Source organism: Cebus imitator, unplaced genomic scaffold, assembly GCF_001604975.1.
Source record: "Cebus imitator isolate Cc_AM_T3 unplaced genomic scaffold, Cebus_imitator-1.0 Scaffold699, whole genome shotgun sequence".
Lineage (NCBI taxonomy): Eukaryota > Metazoa > Chordata > Mammalia > Primates > Cebidae > Cebus > Cebus imitator.
Window position 1 is genome coordinate 556,864 of NW_016108014.1, and position 16,788 is coordinate 573,651.

The 16,788-nt window shown below is 44.9% G+C and overlaps 1 protein-coding gene across 1 annotated transcript in view; it reads right to left on the reverse strand.

Moving 5' to 3' along the window:
- The window catches only part of MXRA5 (matrix remodeling associated 5), a 37,708-nt gene extending 25,734 nt beyond the window's left edge, over positions 1–11,974 (reverse strand). The window contains exons 1-2 of the mRNA XM_017518713.2: positions 11,843–11,974; positions 9,264–9,479 (exon numbers count right to left, since the gene is read on the reverse strand). Of these exons, the coding sequence (XP_017374202.1) occupies positions 9,264–9,451 (188 nt within the window). The 5' untranslated portion in view covers positions 9,452–9,479; positions 11,843–11,974. The remainder of the gene's footprint in view (positions 1–9,263; positions 9,480–11,842) is intronic.
- Positions 11,975–16,788: the final 4,814 nt, after the last annotated feature.

Sequence of the window (16,788 nt, forward strand, 5' to 3'; positions counted from 1 at the left end):
AAAAAAAAAAAAAAAAAAAGTAAGAGAGAAAAAAAGAAACTTTCCAAACTTTTTGAGTAATAAGGAAAAAGGGGGTTAAACCATGCAATGTTCCATTCCAAAGTCTTTTTCCCTATTACCTAGTGGTACGTTGGTCTTACTAAAACAAGATGGGAACTTAAATATTCCACAAACAAACACAGTAACAACGGCAGTGATGTCCCGCTTACAGAGAAGAGGAGACTCACAGAAGATATTGAATGCATTCAAGAATACAGTGAGAGTAAAATCCAGGTATCTTGAAACCAAAGCTTCTACGTGCACTCAGATGCTGTTAACTGAGGTGGGAGAAGCTATCAATATCTACTTGACATTCCATTTTATTTAGTGAGTTCAAATGTATGTAATCACGGTGCAAAACTCCCCAGAAGATAGTGCTGCAAAGACAAGTGAAATTCAAGGGCATGAAGCTTTATTTCATGGTGTTAAGGACCGTGAACCTCCTCAGTAGGCAAAATTCCAAGTAAGAGAAGAAAGGTGCATTTTTTGCAATTATGAGTTTAGCAGTTTCCTGCGGAGTATAATAAAGGAGAAGGAAGGTGTTGACTACTGCAAGCTGGGTGGTGAATGGAGGTCCCAGTGTGTTGAGGTGACATCCTTGGAGGTGAGATAGAGCCGTTTAAGACAGAGTGTGGCTCTGTCGCCCAGGCCAGAGTGTGGTGGCACAGTCTTGACTCACTGCAACCTCTGCATCCTGGGCTCGAGCCACCCTCCCGCTTCAGTCTTCTTACTAGCTGAAACTGCAGGCACCCGCCACCACACCTGGCTAATTTTTGTATTTTTAGTAGAGACAGGGTTTCACTATGTTGCCCAAGCTGATCTTGAGATTCTGAGCTCAAGTGATCCACCTACCTTGGCCTCCCAAAGTGCTGGGATTACAAGTGCCAGCCACCACACCTGGCCAAGCCTCATGTTTTGAGGTCAGACACACTTCACGTTGCCTGCTAGCTATCCCAGAGAAAAATCGAGCTTTTGGGAAGCTCAAATTCTTCATTAGTAATGCTAATGAGGATTCTTTTTTCAGAGGGCCGTGTGTGGGTTAAAGAACATAACGTCTGTAGCCACTCAGATGTTGCCCTGTGTCAAGGACTGCTGCAGGGTTTCTGGAGGAAATAGGTATGGCAAGGCACCAGGGAGATCAAAGGGAAATGCACAAAAAGAGACATGATGAGAATCTGCGAGTTAAAAGTAGCAACTAACATGTAGTTAGGCAGGGGAATAATGACCAATATGTCATAGGAATAAAGACATTCAATGAAAACATAAATATTCAGATGTTCCAAAAACTGATACATACTATGAGTAATGTAAAAATCATACGAGAATCATAATATTCATAAATACGTCCATTCAGTGATTTTTCTCAGAGACACTCAAATGACCAATTTCAGACCTGATTTCAGCTGACTCCAGAGTAGAAATTTACCTGACACATTTCTAATTCCTTCTTTGTCGCATTACCTTTCAAGGAACTTTGCACCGTAATTTCATGTTTGAACTTACTAAATAAAACAGAGTGTCAAGTAAATATTGATAGCTTCTCCCGCCTCAGTTAATGGTCTCTGAATACAAGGTGAAGCTTTGGTCTCAAGATACGTGTACTTAACAATAGTCACTGTGTATTCTTGGTTGGATTCAGAGTATTCCATGAGTCTCCTCTTGTCTATAATGGGGGCATTATTGTTGTTGCTGTGTTTGCAGGGTTTTAAAGTTCCTATCTTGTGGGTAAATGAAGTGTCAATCATGGATAATGATCATCCTAAGTTGCCATATTTATTTTTATTTTATTTAATTATTCATTCATTCATTTGAGATGGAGTCTTGCTCTGCCGCCCAGACTGGAGTGCAGTGGCACAATCTTGGCTCATTGCAACCTCTGCCTCCTGGGTTCAAGCAATTCTCTAGCCTCAGCCTCCTAAGTAGCTGGGACTACAGGTGCCAGCCACCACACCTGGCTAATTTTTGTATTTTTAGTAGAGATGAGGTTTCATCATGTTGGTGAGGCTGGTCTTGAACTCTCGACCTCAGGTGATCCGCCTGCCTCGGCCTCCCAAAGTGCTGGGATTATAGGTGTGAGCCACTGCACCCGGCCGCCATTTTTATCTTTAAGAGAATACCTTGTTTCTTCTTATTTAAGCAGAAGGACAGATGATCTAGCAGACAAGAGAGGGCCAAGAAAGTCTTACAGGGTGGGTTTGCTGACGGCATCCTCAGAATTGTTCACAGGTTTTTGTTTGACTGAATTACCAACCATGAGGAATCATGCAATGCACGTGAGTGAGAAGCAAAGAGAGTCTAAATGTACATTTCAGAGACGCCAACTACAGAGTAGAAGTCTACCTGACACATTTTCTCACTCACTCTTTAAATCGACTTTCTGCGAAATCACTATGCAGTGGCAGCAACCATTGCTCAAGATGCACACCACAAAAAGGAATGAAGCTCTGACACAGGCTACAGTGTGGTGACTCTTGAAACCTGTGGTTCACTAAAAGAACCCACTTCAGGTCATCTATTGCAGTGGTTCCCAAACCCCGGGCCACAGACCAGTACTGGACCGGTTAGGAACCGAGCTGCACAGCATGAGGTGAGCGGGTGGGTGAGCCAGCAAAGCTTCATCTGTACCTGCAGCCATTCCCCATCGCTGGCATTACCGCCTGAGCTCCACCTCCCATCAGATCAGCGGTGGCATTAGATTTTCATAGAAGCACAACCCCTACTGTGAAGTGCCAGGGATCTAGGTTGTACGCTCCTGCTGCGAATCGAATGTTTGATGTTCTGTCACTGTCTCCTTCACCTCCACATGGAACTGTCTAGCTGCAGGAAATGAGCTCAGGGCTCCCATTGATTCCGCATTATGGTGAGTTGTAGAATTATTTCATTATATATTACAGTGCAGTTATAATAGAAATAAAGTGCACAAAAATGTAATGCGCTTCAATCACCCCCAAACCACTCCCCTCCCTGTCTGTGGAAAAATTATCTTCCATGAAACTGGATCCTGGTGCCAAAAAGGTTGACGGCCACTCATCTATTGTATAATTCCATGTCTATGAAATGTTCAGAATAGTCAAATTCATAGAGACAGAAAACAAAGCGGTGGTTCCCAAAGCCTGGTGGAGGAGAGCGGGTGGAGAATGACTGCTTAACCCATATGAGGTCTCCTTTTGGGGTGGTGAAAATGTTTCTAACAAGATAGAAATAATGGATACACAGTAGTATGAAGGTGCTAAATGGCACTGAATTGTAGAGCCTACAAGGGTGAATGCCATGTCATTGGAATTTTACTTTAAAAAATTGCATAAACATTGTACAGCTCAGCTTTGTATGTGCCTTCAGGATTAGTTGACTCTGAGAACAAGCTTAATTCGTTTTAAGATGGAGACATAAAAGGAAAAATAAGGCAGGTTCTGTTTGAACTTCCCTCAATATAAAGCAATGTCTGCTACAGATTCCACGTGCACAGATTCATTCTGCAATGCAGTTGCAGCTATAATTTGACCTTTGTGTGTCTGCAAGTTACTATTCTGGGTGTGTCAATAAAATAGGCAAGGGCTCAGCTCTCCTAGCAAGAAGGATGACTAAAAAAGTAAAAATAATAAAAAAGATTTTTTCAGGCAGTTGTAAATTTCATAAGGAAATAATTAAATGACAGGAAGGAGAGTAGAAGGGGTTTGATGGGCCAATGTCTCGGGCAGGACTCTCTGGGGAGCTGAGATTTGAAGTAGGGCTTAAGCAACAAAGGGGTGTGACCGTGTACACCTACACCTCTCTTGGGGCAAGGCATTCCCAGTGGAAGAAGGCACCCAGAGATTTTCATTGTTTTATGCAAAGGCCCATTGTTTGGTTTGTTATCACTAATTAGGAACTTGGTTTGGGTGCTGTGTCAGTGTTTTACTCCATTATGACTTGACTTACAGTTCATGCACTTTCTTAACTCTCTGCTCCAAGATGCCTCCTTGTATTTCCAGAGATTCATTCTTGGTCCACTTGGGCATGACCTCATCATTTTAGAAGAATATTCCATGGCAGACAATTAGTTAGCTCTCTGGTATTTTGCTGTTTGCCATAAACTTCAGAGTTATTGGTCATCTTTCTGTTCCTTAGACTCAACGAGCTTGCACGCTTTATGGCACGGTCATTGATTTGTTCTCTATAGAGATGCTGCTCAAGATCCTGTAATGCACAGGATGGCCCCTGCAACCCAGACTGATTCAGTCCTAAACATCAAGACTGCAGAAATTTGGAAACCTTACCTTAGTATGTGCAACTTTGTCTGTCTATCTGTCTCTCTTTCTCTCTGTCTGTATCTACCTACCTACCTACCTACCTATCATCTATCAATCTATCTATAATCCTATCATCTATCAGGCATCTATCTGTTATCTATCATCTCTATATCAACCATACATCTATTCATCCATCATATCTATTTATCATCTATGTATCTATAGCTACTTCATCTATCTATCATCCTATCATCTACCTACCAACATACCTACCTTTCATCTATCTCCATCATCTATCAGTCTATCATCCTATAATTCTATCATCTATCCATTACCTATCTATCGATCATGTATCTATTCATCCATCACATCTATCTATTTATCTGTCTATCATCTATTATGTTTTCATCCATGGCATCTATCTATCTAATATTTATGTATCATCACAGAAGATTTCCAAATGTAGTTAGAGAAAGAGCAGGCATTGCTGAGTGGTGGGAGTGAAAATGAGGACAAACTTGGGGAAAGGACTTCTGCTTGGAGGGGAGCAAGTGGGTGGATTCTGTCATTTGCTGGATGGCAAAGGCTGGGAGAGACACGTGTTGGGGAAAGAATTCAAAGCTGAATTTTCCATGGGATGTTTGAGAATTTCGTGAGAATCTAAGGGGAGAATAGGGCTCAAGACCAAGTTGGAGACCCACCATGAACATTCAGGGGAGACTGGCCAACTGACCAATGGAATAGAGCCCTGGGGGTAAATAACATCACCTGAACAGAGCCCAGAAGAAGGAGGCAGATCTTCAGTCAGAGGAGATAGGGTTCTGAGGGTCAGTCTCTGAAATGGGTCAGAAACGGCTGGATGTTCCTCCGCACATTCTACTTCAAGGGTGTGTTATATTCTCCTTCCATAGTTGTGGTCACCAAAAAGGTCTCCAGATGTCACCAAATGTTCTCCAGGAGCAAACTTATCTGTTACTGACAACTACCGTCATAGATAGATGATAGATAGATACATAGGCAGATAGATAGATAGATAGATAGATAGATAGATAGATAGATTAGATGGGCAGATATAGATAGTGCATGGGTACATAGATAATATATTGGTAGATAGATTGATAGATAATAGAGATAGATGATAGGTACATAGATGATAGAATGGATAGATAACAGATTGATTGATAGAGATGATAGGTAGGTAAATAGATTATTGATAAATAGATGACAGAATAGATAGGTAGATTGATTAATAGATGATAGATCAATAGATTATGATAGAGATAGATGATAGGTGATAGGCAGACAAATGATACATAGATAGATCGATAGATAGATGATTGGTAGAGAGATAGATTGATGATAGAGACAGATGATAGGTAGGTAGACAGGTAGTAGGTAGACACATGATAGATAGATAGAGAGAGAGAGAGAGAGAGAGAGAGATGATAGATAGATAGATAATAGATAGAGATAGGTAGAGAGATAGATTGGTTGATTTATGATAGCAATAGATGATAGGTATGTACATAGATGATAGGCAGATAGATGGATAGATATTGAAAAAAGCAGACAGAGTGGCTCAAACGAAAGCCATGCCTAGCTGAATGTCAAACTTAACCTTAGAATTTTGGTGACAACTATCAAGGTGGAGAAGAAGGGAAAACAGGAACAAAGGATCAATACTGGGTGATTTCCCTTCACATCTCAATAAATCCCCCTGTTCGGGAAGGCACTCAAAGTCTGGGATGGGCTCCACATCAGCTCAGAAGCCTGTCTGAGTCTGTCATCTTCCCCCTGCTTGTTTTTAAGGGGCATTAGAGAGCTTGCAGACGCAGATGCCAAGGGTGCCAGATGTCAGAATGGGGCGGATATTCTGGGGCAGAAGCCCAGGGAATCACTGGAGTATCCCCTCTCAGAAGATTTTTGCATCCTTCTAAATATCAGCAGAGAGTCTAGGAAATTAGCACAACACTCAGAAAACAGAATCTAACTGAAGACTGGGATGACCCTGCATAAAGTGCAGTTGTGTGGCTTATTAGTCCCTTGGTTTATATTCCAGACTATCTTCATTACCTATTGATTGGCAATCACTGAATATATAACCAACTCTGTGAAATGTTTATGGCAGAAAATATTTGCAGAATTATGTCATAGGTTCCCATTAGTATCACAAGGCAGAACTTAAAATAGGCAAGTATGGCATTGTTGAAGTCGCAGAAAGACATCATCAAAACCACTTGTTTAATCGAGGGAAAAAATATTTAAGAGTCTGAAACCCTATCTCTAGGTGGATACTATGCTGTTGGTTCCTGAAAAAAAATATTTGGAAAGCAATTTTCAGAAATGCTTTTAGTTTGTCCAAGCAGGAAACAACAGTGCTGACAGAGAACCCTAAAAACAGCTGTGTGGGAATAGAAGGTTCCATTAGCACTTGGCCAACAATTTCTCATTCCTTGAGAGTCTTATATTCCCTCCAGACTGCTAAAACACAAATCAATCCCTGAGTTTTATCTGTTAGACATTGCCTTTGCTTCAGTATTTTTCCCCAACAAAATGCAAGGTGCCAGACTCATTACTTAATTTGAGATTGATTTTTCTGAAACAATGTTATTACGATATTATTAGTGACTTTTCAAATGTATATTAATTCATGTTACAAATTAAACCAGATGGAAGTAATAGATGTTGATGCAGTGAAGTGATTCTCTGGAGTTTTTTAATTTTTCTTCTCTTTTTATTACCAAAAACTGCCTCTAGAGATTACTGGCATCAGTAGGAAAAAGAATCATTAACATGTTAGTATCTCTGTTTTATTCCCACGTTAAAGCCTTTAGGGCACTAAAATTCATTCTTTATTGTGAGTTGTTTAAAATGAAACCATCAGAAATGGTGTTGTAATTTAGGGGTTAGTTATGTTTTGCACTTACAAAGTACTTCAGTTTAAAAATAAATGGGAAGAAAAGCATCCCAGAAACTGTAAATGAGATGCAAACAGCTTCAGAAGTAATAGTCTTATTGGTGCTGTAAGTCTCAAGCCATTAAACAAGTCATCTTCTCTTTGGGGAGGGTGCATGCAGAGACTGTCACCACCCTCATTTCCAGCCTGACATCCCCCTTCCCAACACACAACACACACACACAAACCTGCTGTGCACCAAGCACCTCAAAAAAACGTATTCTGCATCAGCCCCATGCTTTTCAGAGGGCTCCACCAAGGCCTGGCTGATGGTACCCCAAGCTTGGGACCTGCCAAGGTGCTGGGTTTGAGAGATGAGGTGGCTAATCCCAGCAAGTGGGACCATGTCTTAAAATGGTTCACATATAAAAAACAATTCCTAGACAGGGCCATTTTGCACACCAAGGGTAGAAGAAAAAGAACTTATTGTTAAAGCTCCACTTTCTGTTCTGCAATATCACATGTGCCATCCCCCAGGATTCAAATGGGCTTCAGCAGATACAGAACCAACCCAAATGCCCATCAGTGATAGACTGGATAAAGAAAATGTAGTACATATACACCATGGAATACTATGCAGCCATAAAAAGGAATGAGATCTTGTCCTTTGCATGGATGAAGCTGGAAGCCATCATCCTCAGTGAACTAACGCAAGAACAGAAAACCAAACACCACATGTTCTCACTCAAGTGGGAGTTGAACAATGAGAACACATGGACCCAGGGAGGAGAACAACACACACCAGGGCCTGTTGCGGGGTGAGGGGCAAGGAGAGGGAACTTAGAGGATGGCTCAACAGATGCAGCAAACCACCATGGCACGCATATATTTATGTAACAAATCTGCACATTCTGCACATGTATCTTGGAACTTAAAGTAAAATTTTTTTAAAAAAATAAATAATAAATAAGTAAATAAAACAAATAGGCTTTAGCACCTCTTTCCTTTTTCTTATGCCCATTACACAAGATTGTAAAAAGGGAAGCTGGCTTATGTATTACCATTCCCTCCTCTGGCTATGCCAAGCTGTTTTCCCCAATGAGCTATCATCGTTGTGGTTGGAGGTTCAGATGGTCAACTCATAAAGTCTACTAGCATTTCATTGAGAAATCTGTTTAATGGTCTGTTGCCATGGGTCAGGGAAATTTTCATCTTATTATCTCAACATTTCATCCTCTTCCTCTACCACTGTCAATAGAGGAGAGTTTGTTTTTTAACTTTGTTCTAAAAGATGCCCAAGTACATTTACATTTATTTTTCATTGACTCAAATCTGGCCATTTTATTTTTACCAAAACATCTCCATGGTGGATACTTCTCAAACACTAATTTAATCAGTTGTTCTGTGGATAGATGCCAGAAAGTAGCTGATACATTTTGTTGAAGAACTCCAAATCATTGCTGACTATTAAAATTGCAGTTGAGTACTTGTAGTTCATAGCAGCTAACACTTATGTCCCCAAAACATTGTGTGTATAAAATGAAACCAATATATTAAAATTCTATCTGGCATGCCATGCCAAAATATGTTTTTAAAAAGATGCTGATATATTTAATAGGCAAAATCTGCAGGAACTCTTTTATTGCCTCAAAGTCACAACTCTGTCATCTACATGACTTATAAAATGGCACAGATGTTCTGCTTATTGTTTTTATTATTCTCAAATTGTTGCTGAAGTCTATGTAAATCATCTTCATATGTTAGAGTGTGTGTCTCATGCATTCACCTCTACAATGTATTAAATAAATGCTGTCAAGGGAATTTCTCAACAAACTCTAAAGTTGTTCATGCTGTTTGTTAATAGACCTTACAGCAGTGGCAGCTGATGGATATATTCAGGCAATTATACAAAAAGCTGCGTTTAGCAGAGCTAAAACTTTTCCCCTCTATTTTGCCCATCTGCAGCTGCAGAATTCTCAACAGAGCCACACAGAGGAAATGCACATATGAAGTTAAGTAAATGCACATACACACATGCAAAACCAGATCAAGACGCACGCACTGACATTGAGATGTTTCAGGAAGAAGGTGGTACAAACCCCAGATTGATTCTTTCCACGTGTTTAGCAATGCCAGCGGGCACGGAAGCCAGGGAACGGAACGTGCAGTGGACCTCGCTGGGGACGTAGCAGGCACAAGGATGCGGGCAGGCCAGCGCCGCTCCCGAATGGCCCCAAAGCAGGATCAGCACCACGGAGAGGGCCCCCCAGTGCGCCCGCGTGGGCATCTTGTCGGGGTGCCTGATCCTCGGATACCTGGGGTAGAACAACGACACGAGATGTGCTTATTCACAGGTAGCACCGACTTACTGTGGGCAATTTTTAAATTTGAATTGTGCATCATGGTTTCAAGCTTCCCAGGATTTCACACGATGTGTAGTAGTGACTCTTAAACCATGGGAACTGAGAAAGACGAAACACGGTTTTTTCTAAACTTTTCACCATTCACTTTAATCATGACTATAGAATATAGTCTTGATTCTTGACTTAGCTACTATGATTTGGAAGTCTGTCCTGCACTCTATAATTGTGGGAATGAAATAGAGAGAGGGATGGGGAGAGAGAGAGAGAGTGAGAGAGAGAGAGAGAGGAACAAGAAAAGAGAAGTTTACATTTACGTTTCCATAATAAAAGAAATAATAAAATGTGTTTCTTCCTCCGACGACGAGACTGAGATATTATATATTGTATATATTTGAATTTAAAACTTTCCAAGAAAAGTGTTTATTCTTATTTTTTCCTTTAATTATATTTCTCAACCCTTTAATTCTAGCTTCTTGAAGAGCTTAAAGAGGTATTCGCTAGAAGGAGATTCATCCTGTCATTTCAGGGTTTATTTACTATCCTTACTATTATTATACTTTTTTGTCTTGGAAAAGGCAGGGAGTTTTTTTTATAATACAGAGTTGCTGTTAATCGGGGAGGAAGTTTGGGGGGACCTCTGATCATTCAATAACAGGACGGGACTGCTTATGAAATATATTCAGGCAAACAGAAAAAAAATGAAGTCACTTAAAAAATGGAAAAGTCCGGGTAAATGCTAGATTGCATCAGCTACTTCATTTAGAATGGCGGTGATCATTTTCTTAGTGCCCTGGAAATGCCTGTGTCATGTAACATTTTTCTCATCTCTTGGAGTTCACTTAAAAACAGTGACACACATGGAAAGTTAATAGGGATACATAACAAACGCGCGCCTGCCCATTCGTCCAGGTTCTGAACGATCGCGAACTTCTGATTACAAATTCTAAAACCCTTCCTGTAAGAAAGGAGTATCCCACACCTGTAGCTTTCCCTGCCTTTAAGTGACCTAGAAAAGGTGATTCTCTTAAGCCCATGGGAGCATCTCCCAGCAGCTGCCCATAAAGAACTGATGGTGCACAGGTAGCTCTGCAAAAAAGCAAGTCCGGGCTCCGCCTCTGGGCGCTGGAACAAACCGGCTCTTGCAGCTCTGCAAAAGTCCTCGGAGTTTCCTCTCTCGCCAGAGCCGGGGCTTTCCCCGCCCCTGCCTGAGCGCCCGACCTCCGCGCTGGGCTGGTTCCAAGGGCAGCCGCGCCAGTCCCCAGCGTCCTGTGTCTGCGGGCGGACCTGGCCCCGGCGTTCCAGCGGAGTCCTCAGTCCCGGCTTCCTGTCCGGCCTCCCACCCAGGCACCAAGCTCCCAGGAGACCCAGGAAACTCGCCCCCAGACAACCCTAATCCTGGGGACGCGGGGTCGGGTCTCTCCGCGGCGGAGAAAGCGGCCCAGCGCCAGCTAGGCCGCCGGAGACAATCTGCGAACCCCTCCGGGAAGCGCGGGTGGGGGCCTGAGGCCGTCTGCTTTCTTCTTGGCCCAGGACGGACAACCTGGAGTGGTCAGGCGGGAGGCCCTGTGCCCTGGCCGGCTTCCAGAGTCCGATGGGTCGCGTCGAGCTGGCTGCGGGGTGAATTACGCGCTTTCCCGGAAAGTGGCTGGGGTGGCCCCGTGAGTCCCTGCCGCTCGGGACTGGGATATCAAACCCCTTCTATCTGCGGTGATGACTTAACCGTTTTTTTTTTTTTTTTTTTTTTTTTGCAGGTCTCAGATCACTCTGGGAGTTGGGTTGTCCCCCTTCCAGGGAAAGCCTGGATTAGAGGAGGAGGAAAGAGGTGGGGAAGGAGGGGAGCGGGGGAAAGAGAGGAGGGAGAGGAGACTTGAAGTAGCCACAGCCTGAGCAACTGGGAAAGAGGCCCCTCGAGCGTCCTTTCCCCCACCGATTACAAGAGCAGAGTAGGCTTAGGAATTCCGTTGGCAGCATTCTAGACACGAGGGATGGAGGGGTTGAAGGTCGCCAGCGAGAGCGAAGGAAGGGGAGCGGGCTGGGGACAGGAAGGCAAGGCGGCATGGGATGTCTGGGCTTAATTAGACCTATTCAGTGCATCCACCTTCAAGACCCAGCTCTCCTCCCTAACTGATCCTTAGCTACTTAAAATCGCAGGAATTCAGGTATTCTATTTCTTAGCTACTTCGAACAGGGCTGGGGAACAGTGCAATCTGCCTGCAGGCCCTTTACCCCCCGTTTTTCCCTTGGGTGTCTCTCCCTTCACCCCCTGCAGGCAGACACAGTAGCCCTCGGGCGCCTTAGCCACCCTCGGTCCTCACCTGTCCTTGGGAAGCCGCCGCACACGGGATCGGTGCGCCCGGATGATCCACCGAGACTGGGCGCGCGAGTCACGGCCGGGAGTCCGCCGGGACCATGCCCTTCCCGGGGCCGGGGGCGAGGCAGCTCGGCTTCCCAGCGCGGCACAGCGAGCCGGCGCCCTTTTATTCCCGGCGCCGCGAGGCTTCCCCAAGTCCACGCCTCGGCACACCCCCACCCTGCCCCACCCCGGGGAGACGGGGCGCGGGCCGGAGCCCAGGGACCCTGGCCGCGCCGCTCTGCGCTCAGCCTTCCTCTCGCGTCTTCATCGCGCCTGGGCCCGGGTGGGCATGCCTCGCCCACTCCTGCTGCAAGAACCGCAAGGGCTCGGGGAAGGGGTGCTCTTTGTCAGAGAGAAGTCCAGGGACCCGGGAGGGAAGGGCGAGATGCCGGGAGCGCGGTGGGAGCCGCACAGAGTCCGTGCTTGGAGAGCGCCTAAGCAGCTCTGGAAAGGTTTCCGTTCCTTTCAGGGGAGAGAGAAGGGGCAGGCTGTGTGCTTCTCCGGGCCAGGCGGCGTTTTCTCTGGCAGCTCTTCCCAGCCCGTGTGCAGGCAGGAGCGGGCTGGCCCCGCCGGCATCCAGCGAGCTGCAGGCCTGGGTGCAACATGAGAGCCGTCGCCACGCCCTCCCGCCACTCCAGGACTCCCCGGCGCCCGCCTTCCTCCCCCTGCCAGAAAGTTCCTGCCAGAAAGGTGGAACGGGCTCCCCTCCGGCGTGGGGAGTCTTCCAGGGGCAGGGCGCGGGCTGGGAAGTTCGGAGAGTCTGACGGTATTGGCTGGGGTGGGAGTGGGGGTGAGGGGTGGGGGGTGGGGGGGAGGGAAGCGACCTGGGGACAAGGCAAAAAGGAGAGAGTGCGGAGGGGAGGTAGTATTCCAGGAGGCAGAGGAGGAGGAGGAGGCTGTCTGGCTTCCTGGAGAAGTCAGACCTTGGAATGGTGGGGAGAGGTCAGGCGAGGATCTTCACTCAGCACAGCCCACCTGGGGCAAAATATGGAGCTCAGAAGGGTGTGCAGGGCCTGGAAAGGCACCTTGGCACCAGCTTGTTGCAGGGTGCATCCACGACTGCTTTCCGCCCCTCCTCTGGTGAGCCGCATTCCTCTTCCGGAACCAGCATTTTGACCTCATGTCCTCAGGGCCAGTGTTTGCCTGTTGTGTTCTTTGATCTACAAAAGACCTCTGTGAGTATTAAAAACAATTATTTTTCAAACCCAATGGTACCATTTCCTTGTACAACCAATCCTGCCTGCCGAGATGCCCTGGGGGCACGCTGATACCCGGCGGCTTTTATTTATTTATTTGACATGGTATCTCACTCTGTTGCTGGAGAAGCGCACAGAAGGCTGGAGTGCAGTGGTGCAATCTCGGCTCACTGTAACCTGCGCCTCCAAGGCTCAAGCGACTCTCCCACCTCAGTCCCCCATGTAGCTGGGACTACGGGAGTGCACCACCACGCCCGGCTAGTTTTTGTACTTTTTTTTTTTTTTTTTTTTTTTTTTTTTTTTTTTTCTTTTTTTTTTTTTTTTTTTTTTTTTTTTTTGTACAGACAGGGTCTCACTATATTGCTCAGGCTGGACTGGAACTCCTCAAGCAAGTGATCCACCCACCTCGGCCTCCCAGAGTGCTGGGATTACAGGCGTGAGCCACCGCACCCAGCAGGCATGCAATTTTTAAAAGGCAATGCCTGGAGAAAGTATAATTGAGAAGTGCCTGTGCTTTAGATTCAGATGCCCTGCCCTACATCCAGCACTTTGTCAGGGGCTGTCAGGAGGAAGGAAAGAATAAGATTAAGAAATAAAATGCTTTCCCTGCCAGGAGCGTGGGCCATCTTAGTTCCTCATAAGAAACACAGCCTCTGGGAATTCCTCACCACCTGCGGTGGCTTCCACAGAGTTGATAGTCAGGGAACAGGGGTTCATACCTAAGAATTCATTCCTTCTCTAGCTGTAGTGTTCAGTGTGTGTTGACATAGTTCCAGGGATTAGTCAAATAATGCCCTTAGGCAGCCTCTTTCTGGGCATGCCCCAAAGCCATTGATTAAATTACAAAACAAAACAAAACAAAAAACTACTGTCTCCTCAACATCACTTACCTTGTCTGCTAAAATAGAAACTCAGACCATCCTTGCCTTCTGCCTCTCCTTCATGTCTTCCTTGTAGCAACTGGTTGCCAAGTTTAGATCCTGATGCTTAAGAATCTCTGGGCCCAGTGTGCTCTTCTTTCTGCCCTGTCACTGCAGTTGCATGAGTATGTCTTAGATTTTGACAGCTTCTTCCTGCACCAACTCCTTCTTCATTCATCCCTTCCAGCGTGTCACTGAGACTTACAGGGCTGCTATCATCTTCAAAGGCAAGGCTGAAGTTTTCCATGGGTGGCCTGTGCCACGCCCTGTGCTTCCCAGCCTGTCTCTGGGATCTTCCTTTTCCTGGCACATCCCTAATTTTTGCTGGTGGTGGTGGTTCATGTCGCTGCTTTAACAAACTTCTCCTCAATCTCCACTGTGTAGCATTTCCTTACCTCCATGCCCATTGCTAATGTGGGCTTCTCCTGAGTTGTGGGCAGTCCCTCACCTTTTTATGCCATCATAGCCCCTTGACACCTGGAGTATAGGACAGAGCTTGGCTTACCCTAGGTGTTCGAATGAATGAATGAAGGCGTACATGACTGAAGTTGAATTCTATTAAGAAATGTCTAGATTTGCCCAGGCACAGTGGCTCGTGCCTATAATCCCAGCACTTTGGGAGGCCGAGGCAGGAGGATTGCTTGAGGCCAGGAGTTTGAGACCAGCCAGGGCAACATGGCAAAATCCTATCTCTACAAAAAAAAAAAAATACAAAAATTAGCCAGGCATGGTGGCATATGCCTGCAGTTCCAGCTATTTAGTGGGGGCTGACATGGGAGAATCACTTGAGCCTGAGAGGCAAAGTTTGCAGTGAGCCAAGGTCGCACCACTGCACTCCAGCCAGGGTGACAGAGCAAGACCCTGCCTCAAAAAAAAAAGAAGCCTGGATTTCCCTGCAGCAAGGAAATCTGTTTATACTAGTTTATCCAGAGGGATTCTTACTGGCACACTTAATAGATAACATCTATTAATACCTCTACATACTTGTGCTGCCTGGACAATCTGCACCCAAAAAATGGTTTATCGAAGTGTGGCTAAAGGTACAGGTTTACTAAAATTAGATGGGTAACTCAAACATAATGGTTTTAATTCCTTACAAGTGTGAAGTAAGTAAAATGTCAAGTCAACTAATTCAATTCTGCTTTGAAAATTTCGTGCATGGGATGAGGGGGAGTGAGCAGTGGAAAGAAACTGCTGAATGGGTGCAGGGTTTTCGCAACAAAAACGTTTTGGAACTATATGCAGATGATGGTTGCACAACATTGAGAATGTACGAAATGCCATTCCATGGTTACTTTAAGATTGTTTACTTCACCATGTGAATTTCACCTCAAGTTTTTTTAATTACACACATACTAATAAAAAGAAACACCTAGATTAGAAAAGTCTCAGGACGTCATTTGTACAATAAATCCACAAATAAAGGATTATGGAATCTCATCGTTCAGTGCTTTTTTAAAACAAAATGCGTATTTTGCTGCATTTAGTCTTTTTTGTTTTGACGTTTGTCCTGCTAACGTTGCCTGCTTGCTTAGTGCTGTGTTCCTAGAGCAGGGTCCATGTTTTATTAATTGTTGAATCCCTTGAAGCACCGAGAGAGATCCTTAAATACAGGAGGTTTGGAGTACATGTCGGTTAAATTAAATTCATCTGTTTGCTAATCCATGTGGAGGGTGAGGAGAATGATCAGATGAAGGGCAGGAGCTTCCTTCTGTAGCTCCAATGTAGTCCTTGGAGCTACAGAATGTACTTCATGCAAAAGAATAATACTGAGCTCAGTGGTTAACAAAAGGCGGGAGCCTTCCTAGTAGCCAAATGCCATGGAACCTGACAGATTGCAGCTTGTTGCTGGGTGCGCCAGTGACTTTTACCAGCCACTGCTCTTCACTGTTCCTCTGGTTAGCAGCATTTCTCTTCCTGAACCAGCTTTTTGACATGTCCTTATCATCAGTGTTTGCCTGCTTTGTCTTTGATCTACAAAAGACATCTGTGAATATATATATATATATAAAGATTTTTTTTTTACAAGCCTAATGGTACCATTTCCTTGTGCAACCAATCCTGTCTGCCGAGATGTCCCGGGAGCAGGCTGATGGCATGCCAATTTTAAAAAGTGAGACGTGGAAAAGACATGATTGAGAAGTGCCTGCTCTTCAAATTCAGTCCCCTAGACTCAATCCAAACAGGTTTACTAGCTCACTTCCCATCACCCAACCCTGACCCTCCATCGAGATCCCCTTTCCTCTAGAAATGTGGAGATAAGGAAGTTTGCAGCCCAGGAGTCCCAGGAGGCCCTTACCGTGGGGAAGCCATCATCCTTCCGCCCCCATTGTAAGATCTGTAAAATCCACTTTTCTTGCAAGGCTGTGGGATATCCTTAACCAACAGCAGAGCAGTCGGCGATTGAGTCAGACAGACAGTAGAGCTCAAACCACCTCCTCCTCCTACTTGCTATTTCTTGGCCAGGAGGCCTAGAACACACTATTCTCCCTTCCTAAAACCAGATTTCTCAAGGGCACAGTAAGGGTAATTTTACCTCTTGGAGGTGTTGTAAAGACAGATTGCAGTGCTGTATAGAGAGAGCTGAACATACTACCTGCACCCCGCCTGTAGTTAATATTTATATATAGGATCCAGTGAACCTACAGTCATTTATTTCAACTTTATTGCTGTCTTTCATCTTTCTATCCAGCTTTTACCCCAAGGCAGGGTCTCTGGAGGTGCATTGGCTGTTTTGTGTATGAACTGCAGTTCCTGGAGGTTCTGATTTCAATGTGAAAGTCTAATATTCT